This window comes from Panthera uncia, unplaced genomic scaffold (genome assembly GCF_023721935.1).
Source record: "Panthera uncia isolate 11264 unplaced genomic scaffold, Puncia_PCG_1.0 HiC_scaffold_1549, whole genome shotgun sequence".
NCBI classification, from domain to species: domain Eukaryota; kingdom Metazoa; phylum Chordata; class Mammalia; order Carnivora; family Felidae; genus Panthera; species Panthera uncia.
The window spans coordinates 22,539-40,737 of NW_026058194.1; the positions used below are offsets into that span (position 1 = coordinate 22,539).

The 18,199-nt window shown below is 46.6% G+C and overlaps 1 protein-coding gene across 4 annotated transcripts in view; it reads left to right on the plus strand.

The window, feature by feature from the left end:
• LOC125917161 (prospero homeobox protein 1) overlaps positions 1-18,199 on the plus strand; it is a 51,901-nt gene that overhangs the window by 22,532 nt on the left and 11,170 nt on the right. For 3 of the 4 annotated variants that reach the window (XM_049623427.1, XM_049623429.1, XM_049623428.1), the window contains one exon: positions 1,223-1,417. In XM_049623427.1, the coding sequence (XP_049479384.1) occupies positions 1,223-1,417 (195 nt within the window). Of the gene's footprint in view, positions 1-1,222; positions 1,418-1,633; positions 2,735-18,199 lie in introns of those variants that run through there. The other variant, XM_049623430.1, reaches the window with a different exon arrangement.

Here is an 18,199-nt window from a genome sequence, read left to right on the forward strand (position 1 = left end):
CTGCGTACTGCGTCTTAACCACACCTTCCAAATGGCATAGACGCCAATGGAAAGGGGCGTGGGTCTTATCTGATGCTGGCCATGGGAAGTGTGCAAGCAGGCATGGCGGTCTGACCAGACAGGACCGGACGTGAGTGCCGTGTGCAAACATAAAGTGGAATCAGAGCTGGATGGCCATGGGGATCACCCATTTGCCAAAAAATAAGCAAATGCCAGCTTCCTCCCCTTTTGCACGAAAGCTGTTTTCCAGCATTGTACGGGGCTGTCATGTGATGACACAAATTCTCATTAAAAAAAGAAATCATGCTGGTGGTGAAGTCACGTGGCTCACCATCTCTGGTACAGGTTTCCCCCGCTATCCAAAAGTAGAGCGTTCCTATAGAAACTTTTCATAAGCCGAAATGGCATAAAGCAAAGAAGCAATTACCATTAATTTATATGGGGGAAATGTTGAGCATTCCCAGACCCAAAAAATAACCTCTCTTAGACTTTTCTGATACCCTAGGACACATCTCGATAACAGATGCACAAAATAAATCAAATAAAGCACAGATGCTCACAGACACAGTTCAAAGCTATGGCGGCTTGATGCTGAGATGCTGAGCCTCGTTCCTGGGGAAGGAGCTTGGTGGAGCCACTCTTGCTGCTGGGGGTGCGTGCTGCCTCCCTAATGGCTCGCTGCAAAACCAATGCTGAATGCTATTTTCCCTTCTCGCTTTCTTTCTGAGAAGCAAAAATCCTCTTTGGATTTCTTTCTGTTAATGAAACCAGGCACTAATGTAGGCCTTTTCGTAAAAGCAAAATGGCGGAACGTGAACTTTTGAAAAGCAGGGGAGGCTGTACTAGAAAGTAACAACTCTTCCCAGCGTTTTGTGGTTTGAATGAATTTCCATAAGAAGTACACACATACAGTTTGTTCCACTGAAAGCTGAAGAACAATGTTTAAAACAAGATCTTCAGCTTACAGAAAATCAGGTTTAGAATGCGAGTTTTCCATTTGAAATGTGGAGGATTGGGGAGTGGTTTCCATTGTTGACGGGTTTTATGATATGTTATGAACGTATTACTGCTTTCACCCCTCTTGCCACCATTTTGGTGAAATCAAAAACACACCCATCCAAGCAGGAAGGAGAGGAGATCTTTAAAAATACTTCAGACTGCTTAAAGAATAAATGAAGAAAATGGTGATGTTCTTACCCTTTTCAACATTTAAATTTGACAGTTCAACAGATGCATTACCTCTCAGCTCATCAAGTGGTTTAGCAATTTCCGTGAGTTTTACTACATTCAGATGGAGAAGTACGCGCGTCAAGCCATCAACGATGGAGTCACCAGTACTGAAGAGCTGTCTATAACCAGAGACTGTGAGCTGTACAGGGCTCTGAACATGCACTACAATAAAGCAAATGACTTTGAGGTAGGAACTCATCTTTATCGTTTGGTCATTTCCCTTTTCTTTCTTTAAGAAATGTATTTTCTTTAGCAGTGTCCCCAAATCGGCGTCAGCCTCGTTATCTCCTAAGAGCATGCCCCACTGGGGTAAGAGGTAAAGCAGCAGTGAGGAGCCCCCTGTGTGGTTCCCATCCGGGTCCTGGGGAGCTGACCCACCTCTGCTTCCTTTCCCATTCCCCAGCTCGGCTGCTTGCATGAAGACCCATTGGCCACAGAAAGAGGGAACTGGAGAATTCAAAGAAAACTGCAGCAAGGAACCCACCCACACAGTGATTCCCTTTCCAGAGAAGAGGTCCCCACTCTGATAGGCGTTTTTTGCTATTTAGGTTTTGGCATGTCGCTTGGGCTGACATACGCTGTGTGCTAGGATAGCTGCAAAAGTTGTTTTCTAAAAAAAATCGGGAAAGGTTGATGGGGGAGTGATTCTGTGGTTTCTACTTTAATCAGCATGTATTGCCTTTATGGAAGAAATGGAACGAGAATTTACTAAGTCCGTATTATGAGAGCCATCAACATCTTTCGTTTTTGTTTTTGTTTCGTTTTTGTTCTTTTCGGGAGAGAACCTAGTGTGTTTATTTCGCGTGTGCGTGGCTTCGCAACCAAGCTGCCCGTCGCTCATGCCCTCTTGACACACACACGCACACACACGCACGCACGCACACACATCTACGACATGCATATTCTAGATACACGCAAAGCAGTATAGACGAGTCCCAGAAAGCAATAGCTATGCAACAGTGAAAGATGTGTGGCTATGAGTAAGGCGTTTCTTTACTGGCTAATGTGGTGCCTCAGCAAACATTTTTCATTGCAACATGATGACTCTCCATGAGACAACACTAGCGAATCTCCCAGTCCTCACAAAGGCATTTTGCTGAGCCCTGCTGGCTCAGGCAACAATAGTTAGAGGTGGGAATGTGGCAAGGGTTCTGCAGGCTGAACCCCCGATGGTGAGTGTAGACAGGCCGTGGCCTGATAAAGTCGGTCCCTTTCTTGTTGTTATCTTGAGGACAAGAATCTTTTTTCCTCCCACATCTGCTCCTGCCGGAACCTTATGTTAATAGTCTTGCTTTCCTCACATAGATAGGCACCCAGAAACACCCAGAAGTTTGCAGCTTCAGGGGAAGAGAAGGGCATCTTGGTCTAGACTTGCCAACGAAAGGATCCGCCCCTTCCTGCCCCCCTGTCTGCCCATTCCCTTGGGGGGGCCCTTCCCACACAGGTTTTAGCAGCGCAGATCATTGATGGTGGCTTACCAGGCACCGAAGGTGGAAGCTTAGCCGTGGGGAGGTCACAGTTTTCCCTTGGAAGTTTGAACCATTATACTGGAAGCCACCAATTTACCTTTGTCGTCCTAGACTACAATGTTCTTCTTGCCAAATGTGTTATGAGCAAGGTTTTTCTCGGGCTGAACACATGAAAAGTGGGGATCCTCCTTGTTTTGCTTCACCATTTTAAAGTCTCTGTATTTAAAGTGTGTTGAAAGAGAGCTCTGGTTGACTAACCTGATGGGACACCCTAGCAGAATTTCTTTTAAAGCTGAAGAGGAGGACTGTGGCTAAATAGTTTAAAGAAACCTTATTCAGAGTTCCGTTTCTTTTTCTGCCCCTTTCTGGTAAGTCTGTTGCTCTAAACTTGACCCAAGGAGAATTCGGCTATGCACTAGTGAACTCTTTACGGCTGATTACGGCAAATATTTGTTTGGCAGTGTGCGTCAGGCTTCATAAAAGAATTGCCCAAGGTTCGTGCGCTGAGTGCTGCATTTTTGCTGTGTAATATCCTCGAGAGGACAAATCCTTACAGGGCACATTAGGATTTTTAGGGTTTTTTGAACCTTACCTGGTTGGAATTTAATCCCCTGCTCACAGCACAAGGGCCAGAATGACACAAACAGGGGCGGCTGGCATCAGGAGGTACCCAACGAGCTGCCCCATTTAGCATCATCTAAATCCTCCTTTAATATGATTAACATCTGATATTTCTCTCTTTGTGAATCAGATCCACTTCCAGCCCGGCCACCTCTCCTTTATCTGCAGTGTCTATTTTAAGACTGCTTCAGTGCAAGGAGTATGGGGCCCGGGGAGCAGTTCTGTCACTTCTCATGTGACTCCAGACAAGTTCTTGGTCTATTCTGGGTCTTTTCCTTCTTCAGTAAAAACTAGGATCTTTCCGGAAATGTGGTAAGAAGAAACGCAGGAGCATGGATTCTGCCCTGCCCCCTCCCCTCACACGTATGCCCATAGGCCTACCCACCACCACATACGATCACTAAATAGCTTTTAATTTAGCTTCCCAGCTTGGCGCGCTTACTAACTAGAGCTTCAGATAAGACAACCCCTTCTTTTCTGTGCACGGAGGTCAGGGCTTAAGCGAGATGCTTAAAAAGCCACTGGTCTTATCAGTGCAGCTTTACCACTGTGGGCCGTGGCCACGAGCCACAAGCAGACCCAGCACCCCATGCTGAATATCTCAACCCATACTGTGTGCACTGCTTGACTTTTGTATTTAAGTTTCTCCTCTTAAGATCAACCAGAGTGAATTTGTACTCTAAGAGGAGCAAATGAAGAAGATGGCCAAGTAGAGAACTGGATGCCTTGTTTCTTTTCTAATTTTCTTTCTTTCTTTCTTTCTTTCTTTCTTTCTTTCTTTTTTTTTTTTTTTGAGAGAGAGAGAGAGAGAGAGAGAGGGAGGGAGCATGAGCGGGGAGGGGCAGAGAGAGGGAGAAAGAGAGAGAATTCCAAGCAGGCTCCATCCTGATGTGGGGCTCGAACTCAGGAACCGCAAGACCATGACCTGAGCTGAAATCAAGAGTCAGATGCTCAATCACCGAGCTACCCAGGCACCCCCATTTTCTAATTTTTAAACGGAGATGAAGCATGATAGAGGGACTTTGAAGTTTTGTCTACATTTAAAGGAATATTTTAACCCAACCGAGTATTAGCCGGTCAAGTACTAAAACAGCTTATTGATTGCATTTTTAGATCTCTCAATCAGAGGTTTGTTAACAATAACAAAATAGCTAATGTTTATTGATGACGCCCTGAGCATCCTTCCAAATGTCTTACCAATATTAACTGATTTAACGTGAGCAGGAATAATGATAGAGATATTAATAGGAGAAAAAGTTTAGTGTGCCTAACGCTCTATACTGTTTATAAAGTAATTCTAAACTAGTGGGAACCGGTAGAGGCAGGGAGAGAGCGGGGTGAGGGAGAAGGAGGCTGATGCCTTCCCTCCTTCGCTGGGACTTTCTCCTTCCTTCTTTCTCTTCTGCTGCTTGTCTTTTTTCAGCTCTCTGCTCCGGCTGTGTCATAAGCTGGCTGGTGCCACCCCTGTGACTGCTAGGCACCCTCCCCCTCCCGCCCCTGCTGCTCCTGGCTCTCAAGGCCAGAGTGGTTGCTGACCCCTGGCCTACAGGAAAATGAAGCAGATGGGGAAGGTTTATCACTCGCAAGGAGGGAGGAGTGGCTTGAATCTCTCTCCTCCTCTAGACCCTGCGTTTCCTGGCCTTTATGAGTCAGGGCCTTCTAAGTGACAGGAGAGCTTGCTCTGCCTTTTGTATCAGTTTACACAATGGCCAAGATTCTTGGCACAGCGCTCAGGCTCAGTGTGGTGAGAGCTTGAGAAGACCCAGGGGAAGCGGGAGAAGGCACTGCAGGGGGAGGGGCACCAACGCCGCGGTCGGTCGGCTTGCACGAAGGAAGGAAAGAAAGTTGGCCACCTCACACGGGGCGGGGCACCTCGCTGCTGAAGGTGAGTTTGCGAAGGTGTGCAGGAGAGGGGGGTTTAATTACAGGCTGCTTGTTTCACTCCTGCTTCTCACGTTTAATGAGATTGGCAACAATAAATTTGTCTTTCCAGGTGTTATGGGATGTATTTCCATGCTCCATTCACACTTTGCTTTGAAGAGGTTCCAACATTTTTTTTTTTTTATGGGGAGGGATAGGAGGGTTGGGATTCCTTCCCAGTTTTTAAATCGTGCTGATACTTCTGACTTGAGGGGCATACGAGTTGGATTTTATCACTCTTTTGTTGCCCTCCCCACCGTGGCAGAAAGGAAGGTAGTGATGGCTGTCAGTCTCCAAGGCTGCACTGAGCGCTGTCTGTCCTTCTCCAGTACCAGAGGGGTAGCTCTTCCCCCTCAGCGGGCAGCCAGCATCCTTCACGGGCCTCCTGGTGGTAGCCACTGGTCTGTGGGCAGGGTGCACGCGCCTGCGACACTGACTGGCCTCCATTGCCTTCACTGAAGACCCAGGTTTGGGGATGGAAGGCCTAGAAATAAACAGAACGGGGAGCCTGATTCGCTGATTAGCGGGCTTGTACGTACCGTATCCCAAGACGCTGATGTCCCATCCCAAGACACTGATGTCTATGTCGATGCTCCATCATAGACCCTGTGCTTCGACTTCTTTCTGGGTGTCCCATGACAGGCAAGAAGGGTGCTTCCGCAGACCCAACTTGTGGGTTGCCTCCCCTTCCCCTTTGAAAGAGAAAATTAAGAAGCCGCACCCCTCGCCTCCACCCCTACCCCCAGGCACACACACTCGGAAATACACGTGCTGAATACACCGTCCCCACCCTGCCTGCCCGGTGCCCAACCCTCCCGCCGCCCGCACCGCGCACATTGAGGAAGATTTAATGTGTTTGGAAATCTCTCGTTCACGTCGTCATCTCTTTAAAGAAAAATGAGGACAGGTGGATTTAGGAAGCGCTTCCCTCCGCTCCAAATAGATACTTAAATATGAGTGATCGCTTGGAAAACTGGCACATGAGTGAAAACCTTTTACTGCGTTGCAGTCTTTTGGCCCCAGAGCCGCCGAGCCGTTTGAATGATCACATGACACACGCCCTTGGTGGGTGGTGAGGAGGGAGAGACTCTTAGCACTTCTTCCCCTGCCAGTCCCGCCACTGACAAGCCAAATTGATCTGTTAAGAGACTAAATGAATGTTCTCTAAATATACGTACACACACGGCTGTCTGGGAGCATATTCCTGTGCGAAGTGATGGCCTGAAGGGTGAAGGAGAGAGTGGTAAAGACGCCCAGCTTCAAGGTGGGCTTGAAGGGTTGGGGGGTAGGGCAGAGGCGGAATTGTGTGCGGACCAGAGCTTCAGTTTTGCACCATATGTCCTTTCGGGATTCAAGGTGTTGATCAGTATAATGAAGCGGGCCCATTGATTTATCATCTGTTTGGTAATGTCATTGCATTTTTAGCTCCCTGTGTCTTTTTTGTCATTGGGTTACATTCAAGCCCAGTAAGATCAGCTTTAAAACCTCCTTACTCAACAGCTTTATTAGTTATAGCATTCCATGACCTTTCTCAACATTCTTAAAGAAAAAGATACAGTGTAACGTCGCTTTACTTTGCTTATTGTCCTTTGTTGGGGTGAACAAAGCATTTTCTACAGTGGCGATAGCACATAATTATACAGCTTTCAATGGCAGTGTCTTGGCACATATCAAAGTTCAGAGGAGCCTTTAGAAAAAAAAAATGTTTTGTGGCAGCCTAGGGAGGGTCTCATCTTTCCTTCAGAAAATAGTTCAAGGCTCTTCTGTCAAGCTTCCCTACTTAGAACTTTTTCTCCTCCTGCTTCATAAAGTTTAAAGCGGATTCAGTGGAGTTCTATGATCTATTTCCTTTGAAAGATTGTTCCTCAGCACAGAGAGGCCTTTTGACTTCAAGAGTTCACAGATTCATGTCTTTAGGTATCATATGTCTGACCTTACCAGTTACTCCATTTAATGTCGGAGAAAAAGCCTCAACCCTTTGTGTTTGTCTGTTTTGCCTCTGTGAAATGATTTGGTGAAAAGACCATCCTTTTTAACACACCACTGAGAGGCCGTTTCTGCTGCAACATACCCTGTGGCTTTTCTCTCTTTAAAAAAAAAAAAAAATTGTCCTTGTGTTTTGTGTATGGATGAGTTCACAGTGAGAATAGAATTATACAAGGGCAGACGCACACACAAAAAAAAATCTTTTGCTTTCCTCCCTCCCCGCCACCCCCCCCCATGATCTATTGGCTCTCTTGGTGGCTGTACCCCAACAGGAGAAGCCATTTAGCAAATACAGAGGTGGCAGGCGCGTTACGGAGATGGCAGTGCGTTTTCCCTTGCTTCGACCTACCCCTAAGGCCTTCATAATTAATTGTCCTTCAGAGATGAGGGAAGTTCAGAGACAGTGTGTGGAGGGATGGCTATTGTCTGACATTCACTCCTCCTTGCCTCTGCTCTTTTTCTTCGTCCCACAAAGGGTTATCAATAGGAGAAAAGAAGCAAGTTCTCTGCAGAGAGCAAGCGGCCGGTCGTGGTCGGATCTTTCGGTGGGATGTTAGCATTGTGTTGGGCCCATCCTGAATGAAACGTCTGAAGAAGTTCTAACAGCCTTTTGGAAATGAGCCTGTTTATTTCGTCGAGATTAAACAGACTCATTGAGCAGCCCAAAGCGCGTTCGAAAGTTGGTGATCCCTTTTCACACGGCAGAGAGTGTTTTAAATCAAATTTCCTCATCTTCCTCCCACTGCCCAGATTTTATTTCACTGTAATTGTTTGGTTCTCTTTGCAGCCGTAGGGCAGAAAATGTAGTGCTCGTTCGCTCATCCCTCTTAAGTCTCTCCGTGTAAATTTGCCAGCATCAGGTATTTTTGCAAACATTCTTTTCGGGGAAGCGTAGGACTTTGGTTCTTGAAAGTAGATAATTCTGGTTCAAAACTATTGTATCACCTTCAGTGACTGCCTTACGCCAGTCTTGGGTGCTCTTTGGTAACGTGCCATAAAACAAGCACAGTCTGTGTGCCCCTGCGCCCCCACCCCCGCCAATGCCTGCTTTTGGCTGAGACACAAAATAAAGATGCAACATGGAAACAGCCATCTGAGAAGTAAAGGCAAAGGAGGGCCATTAATGATTATTATACCTCTGTTCCTGCTAAATAGGGTGAAGCCAAGAAAAACAAATATAATTGTTCTTCCAAAGAGAGGTTGAATTGGCACATTAGAAAGCTTTCAGATCACCTCACGGTAGTGTTCACAGTGATGTCGAGGCTGAAGGGAACCATCTCGAAAGGAAATCTCTGTGTCTCGCAGAGCGGTTTGTCCTGGAGGAAGGGACCCGTAAGGATATCTGCCCCCGTGGCTCCTTGAACAACTTTCAGCACGGACCTTTGGGTATTTAAAGAGAACCTGTGTATGGAAGTTGACACAACTAATATAGTCATACCAAAAAGGGGGTCATAAAAAATTAAAGTTATTCTTATGAATCTTTCATCAGAGGCAGTGAAAAGGGACACGAGTGTCGTCTAAGTCCTTTGTGCTGCGAGCTCTTCTTCCGGGCTCTGGGCTATTGTTCAAGCAGCTCCTCAAACAGACTTTCACTTTCAAACTGACAAAAGTCACTTAAAAGCTAGACAGCTGTACTAACACACCCACCTTAGCGAGCGGGAGCCACAGGCAGGTGCCGGGCCCTCTGAAGAGACCTCATTTCAAATGGGCGGGGGCCGCTTCCTCCTGCCTGCGAGGTGCTCTCGCGCTCACGCCGAGGGGGACCCTCCGCTGCGGGTTTGTGTCCCCCACCTCAGGCTCCCCCGCGTTTCTCTTGCCTTTTCTTGACAGCATAAAAACATGGCCGTCCGTGATAATACCGTACCTCAGGTGGTATGGCCAGGGTCAGGTTCTCGAAAGTGAGAGCACAGAACTTGGCACAAGACAGAGGGAGTTGGCCTCAGAACTCTCTCCTTCCGTTCCCCCCCCTCCTTCTGCTTCCCTTTATTCAGCCCTTTTCCACCAGTCTAACACTCTCTTCAGCTTTTCAGCTGTCTGCTGCCCCGTCAGGAGTAACTTGGGTTGCACGGGAAACACCCACCAATGGTGGGGCCGAGCCCGACCTCAGGATTTGAGAGACAGCTAGAGACGGAGAGGTGGGTAACTGCTTGCGTCCCCGGCCTCAGGGCAGCAGCCGCCGTGGGCCATGGCGCGTCCTCCCTGTGTGTGTATTACAGGCCCCCCCCCTCCCCTGTCACCTTGTGTACAGTCTGGTCTGTGACACTGATGGTGATTATGTCCTTATTTTGCTCTGGGGGCCCCGGCACATGTGCAGAGCCCCAGCACATCTTCTTTGTCGTGCTGGCAAGCGTCCCACACCACAAATGCTTCATTAGCCCTGCTGCTGGCCTCCTTGCCAGACGCGAGTGCCCAAATCCAGGCTTCTTTCTGCTCCGTTCTTTTGTGTAGCTGATGATCATGTATTCATCTTCCCGGTTCTTCCCCGTTTTCCTCGACTTCTGAACTCCAGATGTCCCAGCTTTCTTGCCCAAATCACTCTGCAGGCTACAACGAGAAACGGGGTGACTCTACCCCTTAACCCGTCCCCGCCCCTTGCCACCTTCCTACTTTTCCGTTCCCCAAGTGAACAGTGACTTGGAATGGCTCCCCAACGTGAGGACTCACATTTTCAAACTTGGAATTTGAATAGATGCCCAGGGACAGCCCCCACTTTGTGACGGTAGGTAGATAGGGTTGGGGTTAGGAGTTATTAGATATTGCTTATTGGACGAATGCCTTTCTCCTCCATCCCCACCCCTTTCCTCCCCTTGGTTCCTTCATTTGCCACATTTTATCAATTTTCAGAAAGCAGTCTAAAACGTGAGTACAGAAAAGGTTCTTCATGCTTCGCTGTGCATGTTACAGTTGTCTGAAGGTTCCCTTTCTCTGAATGGAATCTTCATCCCCTTTCTACCCCCTACCGAAGTCCCCTGCCTCCTTCCGTGGCCCTAACCTCCCCAGCCCCCAACAATGACCTATTATTAGATATTTAAAGTGATTAACACTTGGCTCTTTGGGAAAGGAGCTAAAGCTTTTCTCTTAAGTTTTATTCTGTATGTTTCACAGAACCATGGCATTTGTTCAGGTGTGCGGGTTTTTCTATTAACTGCGGGAAATTTCAGAGTTCAATACCTTGGGCTGTGATAGGTGCTACATAATCGGGACGTTTAATTTCCCCTTAAGTTTGAATTCATTGGTCTGTGTTAGCATGCAATGAGTAGCTTCCCCAGGGAAGAGTTTCACCAGTTTTTATCCCCCCAACCACTGCAACAGAAGATGTTTTAATGTCTCTATCTTTGAGCAAAACATAGATTTTTTTGTTTGTTTTCAGGATTAAGTTCATATTTTTATGTGTATCACAGACACTAGGACAAAGACATTGGTGAGGAATAAAGAAAACTCCCTCCAAGGAATGAGTTGTCATATTGTACCAGGTCCGAAATCTTTCCAGTCACGGAGCCCCGTTCGGAATTTTAGGAATAACCTGTCTGGCAAAGGGAAGGGAAGAGAGGTGGTCGCATCAGGAGGCCACCCAGCCCCAGGCAGGAAGCCTGTGAGGAGGGGCTGGTACCTGTCATTGATGGAATCGTTTTCAAAAGACTCAGGATGTCCCTAGAACATTCCCAACCTTCCATTATTACCTCATTATGGTTTTATCACCCATAGGTTTATTTAAGCCTTTTTCAAACCTAACTGCATTCTCAGAGTATACCACTCCTCAAGATGATAATTCTCTAAATTTATTACCTGCTGTGAAAATTGTATCTTCTTTTTATGGCTCTGAAAGTCATTTTCCTGGAACTCCAAAGGGATAGCCCTTGTTACAATATCCTGGGATTTGTGAACAGAACTGTAGCCATATTCTCCGTTTCCTTTCTGATTTTATAGACTTTGATCATTCCTCCCTCTTAATCTTCATCTGTCCAGATTAAGGGGCTCTAATCCTTTTTAAAAGTCTAATCTCATACAGTCCATGGGCCACCCCTGATCATTTTAGCTGCCCTTCTGTAATGCGCTTCTGGCATGACTGTGTCTTCGTGAGGGACAGTGCAGTTACCGGCCAAGGGGACAGAATTCCAGCTGTGGGCCACCACGCCACGCTTTGGTGATGATAACTCTCTCACACACACCCAATGCGATTTGCTTTGATTGTCCCAAAAGTTTATCCTTGGAAGCTGGATTTCTTGAGTAGCTTCTCAGTTAGCACTTTTTGGTTAAAATGATCCCATGAGACCAATTTATGAGACGCTTGGCAAGAATTCTGCCAGATCTTAATGTGTCCACGGGACATATCCAGCCAGATGAAAAATGGGCAGATCCGCCCTACTGTCTGGATGTTTTCAGTGTTTTTGTTGATAAAGTATCAGAGTGTTTGATATCGGGAAGATATGGCCTTAGTCTTGGGTTTGAGCCTATAACAATGATAACTACAGCAAGAAAGCTCTGGTCTCTAAATTATTCTCAGGCAGGAAACAAAATGTTCACTTACAAGTAGGTGTTTTTTTTATATAAATAAAAGCATCACCTTGAAATCTGAAAAAGGAAATCCTTTGGGGAGTCTTTGCCATGTCCGTGGTCCTGAACTGATTATAATAGAGCAGAGCCTCACGAACAGCCTGCATCCTGGAACCGGTTCCTGGGATCAAAACCCAGCTCTGCCACTTTCTAGCATTGAAACCTTGGCAAATGTCTTACCCGCTCTCTGTGCCTCAGTCTCCTCATCTATAAAATGGGGGAAATGATAGCAAGTATCTCACCGAGTGGTCTTGAGAATTAAATGAATACGCACGAATATATTAGCCCAAAGTAAGTGCGTATAAGCATTTGCTTTTATTAATTCCCAGAGCCAAGTAAAAGTTACCTTGTTGCCGTTATCAGTAGCTCAACGGTTGCGCCATTTCCCGCTGACCCTAAATAGGCAAACAAACAAATGAGCGGAAGAGGGAGTTCTCATCAGAATTGGGACAAAGAGTCAATGCAAAACTGGTTTTAAAAAGAGAAAGTGATTCTTCCTGCCCCAAGTGTGGCTGTAAAGGTGACACCAGCCTGGCACAGCTCCAGGATTCTGGAGTCATGGGTTCTAGATGAGAAGAGCAGCGATGGGGTGATGGGGTCTGGGGGAGGGAACCCTGGATCGGAGGGTCTAGTTCTGGCAACACCTGTCTATTTTGGGCTCTACTCTGCTCACCTGTAAAGTGATACGATTAAACACGGAGCTTTGTTCTCTCTCTGAAGTTCTGTGATTCTAGAATAAAGACATTCTGCATTCTCTAAATAAATCCTGGGCATGATGCAAAGCTTTAAGCAGTGATTGCGGAGCCCCTAGGAATCCAGATGGTGTCCATGTGGGGCCACTTCCCCCCGTGTGGCTCTGCTGTGGCTTAATTATCTCAGCGAACATCTCTAGGGTGCCCATTTCAGTGTTCTCCCAAGGCCCTCTTCGCAGATCTAAATCTCAGCGGTGCCCTTGGAGACGTGGCAGCTCCCTCGCTGAGATTATAGGGACTAATTTTTTAAATTCATAAACATTTGTTGACTGAGTTGGCACTAGTCGTGAGACTTGCTGCTCACTTTATTCGTTGTGTCGGCTAGGGCAGCCAAGCAATGAGGACATTCGTCCTTGAGGCCCTCGTGCAAGTGGGTTTTCTGGGAGATGGTATAGAACAGGACAACTAAGGGATTGTCTGTGTACCTGTTCCCGTACGTCTTCCTGTATGCCCGACATCGACCCAGACCGCTGGCACTTGTGATATGCATCAACCTCTGTTTAATCTACAACCCCTCCCCTCAGACAACTACCTTCCTTCCTAGGCTCGGCTGGTAATTTTTGCAAAGGCACTACCACCTTTTCTTTTAGGGACGCCCAACATGGTGACAGTCTCCATCAGGAAAGTCTTTTCCACTGGGGTTTTGTGTGTGCTCATGTGTGTGGTTGACAGGTGGCAAATCTTCACACAAGTCATTTGGATAAGTGTTTTTTTTATCTTCCTCTGGTCGTAGTCCCCAACTTCTCTTTTTTTTGGGGGGGGGAGGGCTACCATAACATTTTAAAGTGAAATCTGGTTGTACAAGTGACTTTTCATAAAAGGTGACAATAACGTTGACTGAGAACAAGTGTGGGGGTTTGAGTGGTTCTAACGGTCGAGAAATAACCAGAAGTAGGTAGAAGAAGATGAGAGGCTTTGGTTTCAAGGCCACTGCATTTCCTTTAACATACAGACGATTTTCCAAGATGTATCATTGAATGTGACCTGAAGGTACACAAGATCATTTTTATGTAGACTCCTGGAAGTGCCTTTCAGCAGGGCCAAGGCAAGGGCCAATCCCCGACACCACCCTAAAACTCCCCACCGTGAATGTCACCTCAAGCCCAGTGAGCCGTTGACATGGGTGGAGGGGGCTCCCAGGGGCCCCAGGGGCCATTCCGGAATCTGTTTCTCCCCTTCTCCAAACTGTTTACCTTTCTTGAAAAGGGAATTTCAAAGCCATTCACAAGCCCTCAGGTTGCTTTGAAATACAGCTCATCCTTAGTTTTGCAAAGGGTAATTGTGGAGGAGAGACCAACAGGATACTCTAGAAGCACAAAATAGAATTTGTCTGACAGAACAAGGATGTTTTGGGCAAAACCAAAAGATGGGACTGGGGTGTTTAATCCCAGTCCTTTCTCAGAACAGCCCGGATATGATTTGGGACGCATCCTCTATTGTTAGCAGACTGAGAGGCTCTCCCAGGATCCGGTGTTCTTGGAAGCATTCTTGATGATCACCCACATCTCACAGTGCCTTTCCTGGTGCTCGCGGTGAGTGGTGCTGTTCTCATCGTCCTGCCTGAACTCTGCTTCCTAACAGTTTCTCCTTGGGCTCCTCCCTCACATGCTCCATCAGCAGGAATACAGGGCAACGCAGACCAGTTTCCATGTCAGCCTCGGCAAAGCTTAATTACGAAGATAAACCTGCCGTAGAAAACAATCACGTAATGCATTCTCGAACGAAACAGGAGTAACTGTGGATTATCTGTGCCCCAGCTTCCTTTTGTGCAATATTGGAGAGTTTATGTCTTGTTGTTTTTGGATAATCTCCCGTCCAAGAATGGCACCAAGCTTGGCCCTATTTATCTTACCACCTCACCCAGTAATTGTAGCAAAAGTTAAACTTTAAGCACTATCAGCCCGTCTTGAACTCAGACGCCAGTGGCACATAATTCGTGGGGCTGCCTTGAAGGGAAGTTAGTTAACACTGCACGGTGACTGGTACGCTGCTTATTTTTGGTTTTTTTTGTTTTGTTTTGTTTTGTTTTGTTTAATCTAAGTATCGAGCTGATTCATTTGATGTGTTGTGAAGGAGGTACAGATCCCTCCGTCTCGTACGATTGAATATTTACTGGCAGGAAAGTTCCTCACGAGAAGCTCCCCATCAAGGCAGAGCAAGACTCAAGTCTTCCCGGTCCTTGACCATCTCTGGGCGTGGTTTAGCTCTGATCCCATAGACACGGGCAGCCTTCAGCGCATCTGCGGAATGGCGTGACTTTGCAGGTTGAATTTGGGTGAATCAATCCCAGCTACCCAGCGAGAACAAGGAGTGTGCTGATCCAGTGAGGCACACAGGATTAGTGAAGAATGAAGGCGCATTCAGGAGAAGGGTTAGCCCTCAAGTTTGGCTAAGAGCAGAGGTTGGCAGACTAGTGGCGGATGGGCCAGATCTGGCCCGCGGCCTGTCTTTTATGACTCCAAGCTCAGAATGGTTTTTATATTTTTAAAAAGTTGTAAACAAGAAGAAGAACGTGCAACGGAGACAGAATGTGGCCCACAAAGCTTATGTGTTTACTCTCTAGCCCTTTTCAGAGAAAGATTGCCAACGGCTGGCTCAGGTTGTTTCACTCTTTTGGAGAATATGGACTCTCTCCTAGTCCTGGGGTCCCCAAACCCTCTGATTCTTTGACGAAATAGTCTTGCTCGAGCTCTTACCTGAAGAGCCTGCCAGACGCATTATTCCAGCAGAAGGCTTCCAATTGTTTTTAAGGTCTAAGAGTCTTTTCATAGTGTCTGGGGGGTGCGGAGACTGGGGAAAGTATTAGGCTTTAGTTTTTAATAGTTTGCCCCTGATTTGCTTTTTGGCGAGTTTTATTCATGTGTTTGTTTTGTTTGTTAAAACGTGGAATCACTCTTTGAAACATGTGCAGAGTTTGGGAAGGAAGGAGAATTGACTCTGTCGCCAGAAATGACGTGACAATCATTGTGTTACCTGACATGTACATCACCAAGACTTCCAGGCCATTTTAATCATATTCGGTGAACCACATTTCGGCCCCTCAGAACAATTGTTGCCAGTGTCAAAGAGTTTCTTCTAAACTCTACCATAAGAGCTTATTATATAGTACCTCCTTTCCTTGGGATAGGGGAGAGATGGTTGTATTTATCTTGACACCTCTACGCATTACCGATGGAATGCTTACACCGTTTAAGAAGTACACACAAATCGTTAACAGGTAGAATAGATGTTAAGACATTCTTTTTTTTTTATCACCGGAAGTCACAACTGCTCAAAAGGCTCCATCCTAGCACATGCGTTGATAATCGTACGCTGTTTGTATCCGTACAGATGTCATCAACATCTTAAGGGTGTAGACATTTTATGGTGCATTCTGTATATTGTAAAGAGCACTTTGAAAAGAGAAAGACTCAAGTCAGGTGAGGAAACCAAGAAAAGACTCAGGGCATGCCTCTGTGCTTCCTTCAGGCTGCTGTCAGAGAGGTCCGCGTGAGGGTGATAGCCTGGAGTCGCCCCCCACTGCCCGCGCTACAGACCAAAGCCCACGCGTGATGCTTTTTCGTGGAGTTCCCTTGTCCACTCAAGGCGGGCCCTTAACCTCCCTCCTCGCAGTTTCCACGTGACTGTTCCTTCTTTTTATTGCATTCCCTCCAGTGGGCCATTTCTACCACGTGCCATCTTTTTTGCCCCTCCACTGGCAGGTGTACGGACTGGTATGGCACTGGAGGATGGCAGGCGGTTTAACTTGGAAGTGTCCTGCCACAGGCTCAGTGTCCGTCCCTGCCGCAGTGACGGAGAGACATGCTTTCCTTTTGCCACTTTTTCCGACGATCCCTGCCGCTCTTTCAGGCTGGCCTGGAGAAACCTGGGGGCCCTGGTGTCCATCCCCACCCCCACCCCTCGCGCATTAACATGACATTGCATGGCGAGCACAGAACTGGAGCGGCTCCCACCAGCTGAAACCTCTGATCCCAAACCCACCAGAGAGTTTGGCTTTTGGATTTTGGCAAGAAGGCCTGTTGCCCATCAGGTCAGCATGAATAAAGATTTCTTTCTTCCTTTCTTTTTTAAAGTCAAGCACCAACTGACACTGCCCCCAAAGCTCCCTTTCTCAAGACAGTTTAACCCTTTCTCCCAAGTACAATTTTTTGTGTTCAGAACGCATGGGATTTTGTTTTACTTTTTGCCTGGGAGACAACCAAGAAATCTACTGTCCATAAAATCTGAAAGCCACATCAATTCTAAGCCATCTTATCATTTTTAAAGTATGTTTGTCCAGCTTTGCAGTAGGAACAAGCAGACTGTTTGAAGGCCACATACTTTTCAAACCTTGGTTGCAACACGTTTGCCCCGTTTTGAAACTGTCTTTATCTAGCCGAGAAAACGAAAATCTATTTGACAAAGTGGCACTCTGGCCAGTTTATCTTGCAATATGGCTTTAGCTCACTGAGTCTATTGATTTCCTTAAATTAATGTTTACAGAATGCTACTGAATTTTGCTCAACAGAACATTGTTCTTTTGAAGGTTTGTAAAAAAAAAAAATATGATACAGACTGTTATTGCTATGTGTTCCTTTGCTTAGAGGAAACATGGGGGGGTGTTTTTGTTTTATTGTTTTTTGGGTTTTTTTTTTTTAAGGACAGCCTTGAACTATAGCCACTTCCTATAAGCATTTACTCTTCACATATTTAAGTAGCAAAACATGTTACTAGGAAGTGATCCCACTCATAGGCCTAAAACTGCATGATCACGCTGATCCAATCCTGTAAGTTCCCTGAAAGATGAATGCCACTTGGAACATCAGAGTGAAAGAGACTTTAGTCTGAAGCCTGGTTGCTGCCATAGAACCTTCCTTTGCCTCATCAGGTATAACCCAGCAGACGTAGGCAAGTGGCTTCTCGACCAGTGCTCCCCACATAATGCCAGGCCTTCCAAACATAGGTGTGAGCAACCTCGTAAAATTTAAACACCGCGTAGCCATTTGGTGGGAACTCTAAATACGACACCTTGTTCTTTGACCGTGGTGCTCAGTGATTAATTAAGGTACAAAACCTAATCTCTAGAGACGATTTAAAACCTGGCCTTCCCAGGGAAGCACCCAGGGCCCCGCAGCTCCTGATAGGGACTCAGGTCACAATCGTGACATGACTGGAATAAAACTTAGGAAATGCAGAGCAACTTTGTCAACTTGTTGACTCAGCCAGTAAAATTACTGAAGCAAACATCCTCAAGGCATCTTTCAAAACACTGCTTTGCGCACATTTATTAATCACAGTGGAACTCTTCCCAGTTATTGGATTCTTCCTTAAAGGTTTGAAGCACCACCTTACATCTGGGTGGTACTTTATGCTCTCCAAAGCACATTCGTGTTTGCTTTCCTACCTAATGCTTCCCCACCATGACAGGGCTTTGGGACACAATCCCACAATGCACCCTGGGCAGCATCCTGCACCCTGTCTTCCTTCGGGCCCAGTTAGTCCCCGGTCATACACACAGGATAAACGCGTGCACGACTGCAGGGGAGACCCTTAGTAACAGTGTCCTGTAACCACATTTCAAAGCTCCGGGTTTCCTCCTCTGCCTCTGACAGAAAAATTCAGTACGAACAAGACAGCGGAGAGGAGCAGCCATAACGTATCTGTTCTTGCCTTTTCATCTGATAATCT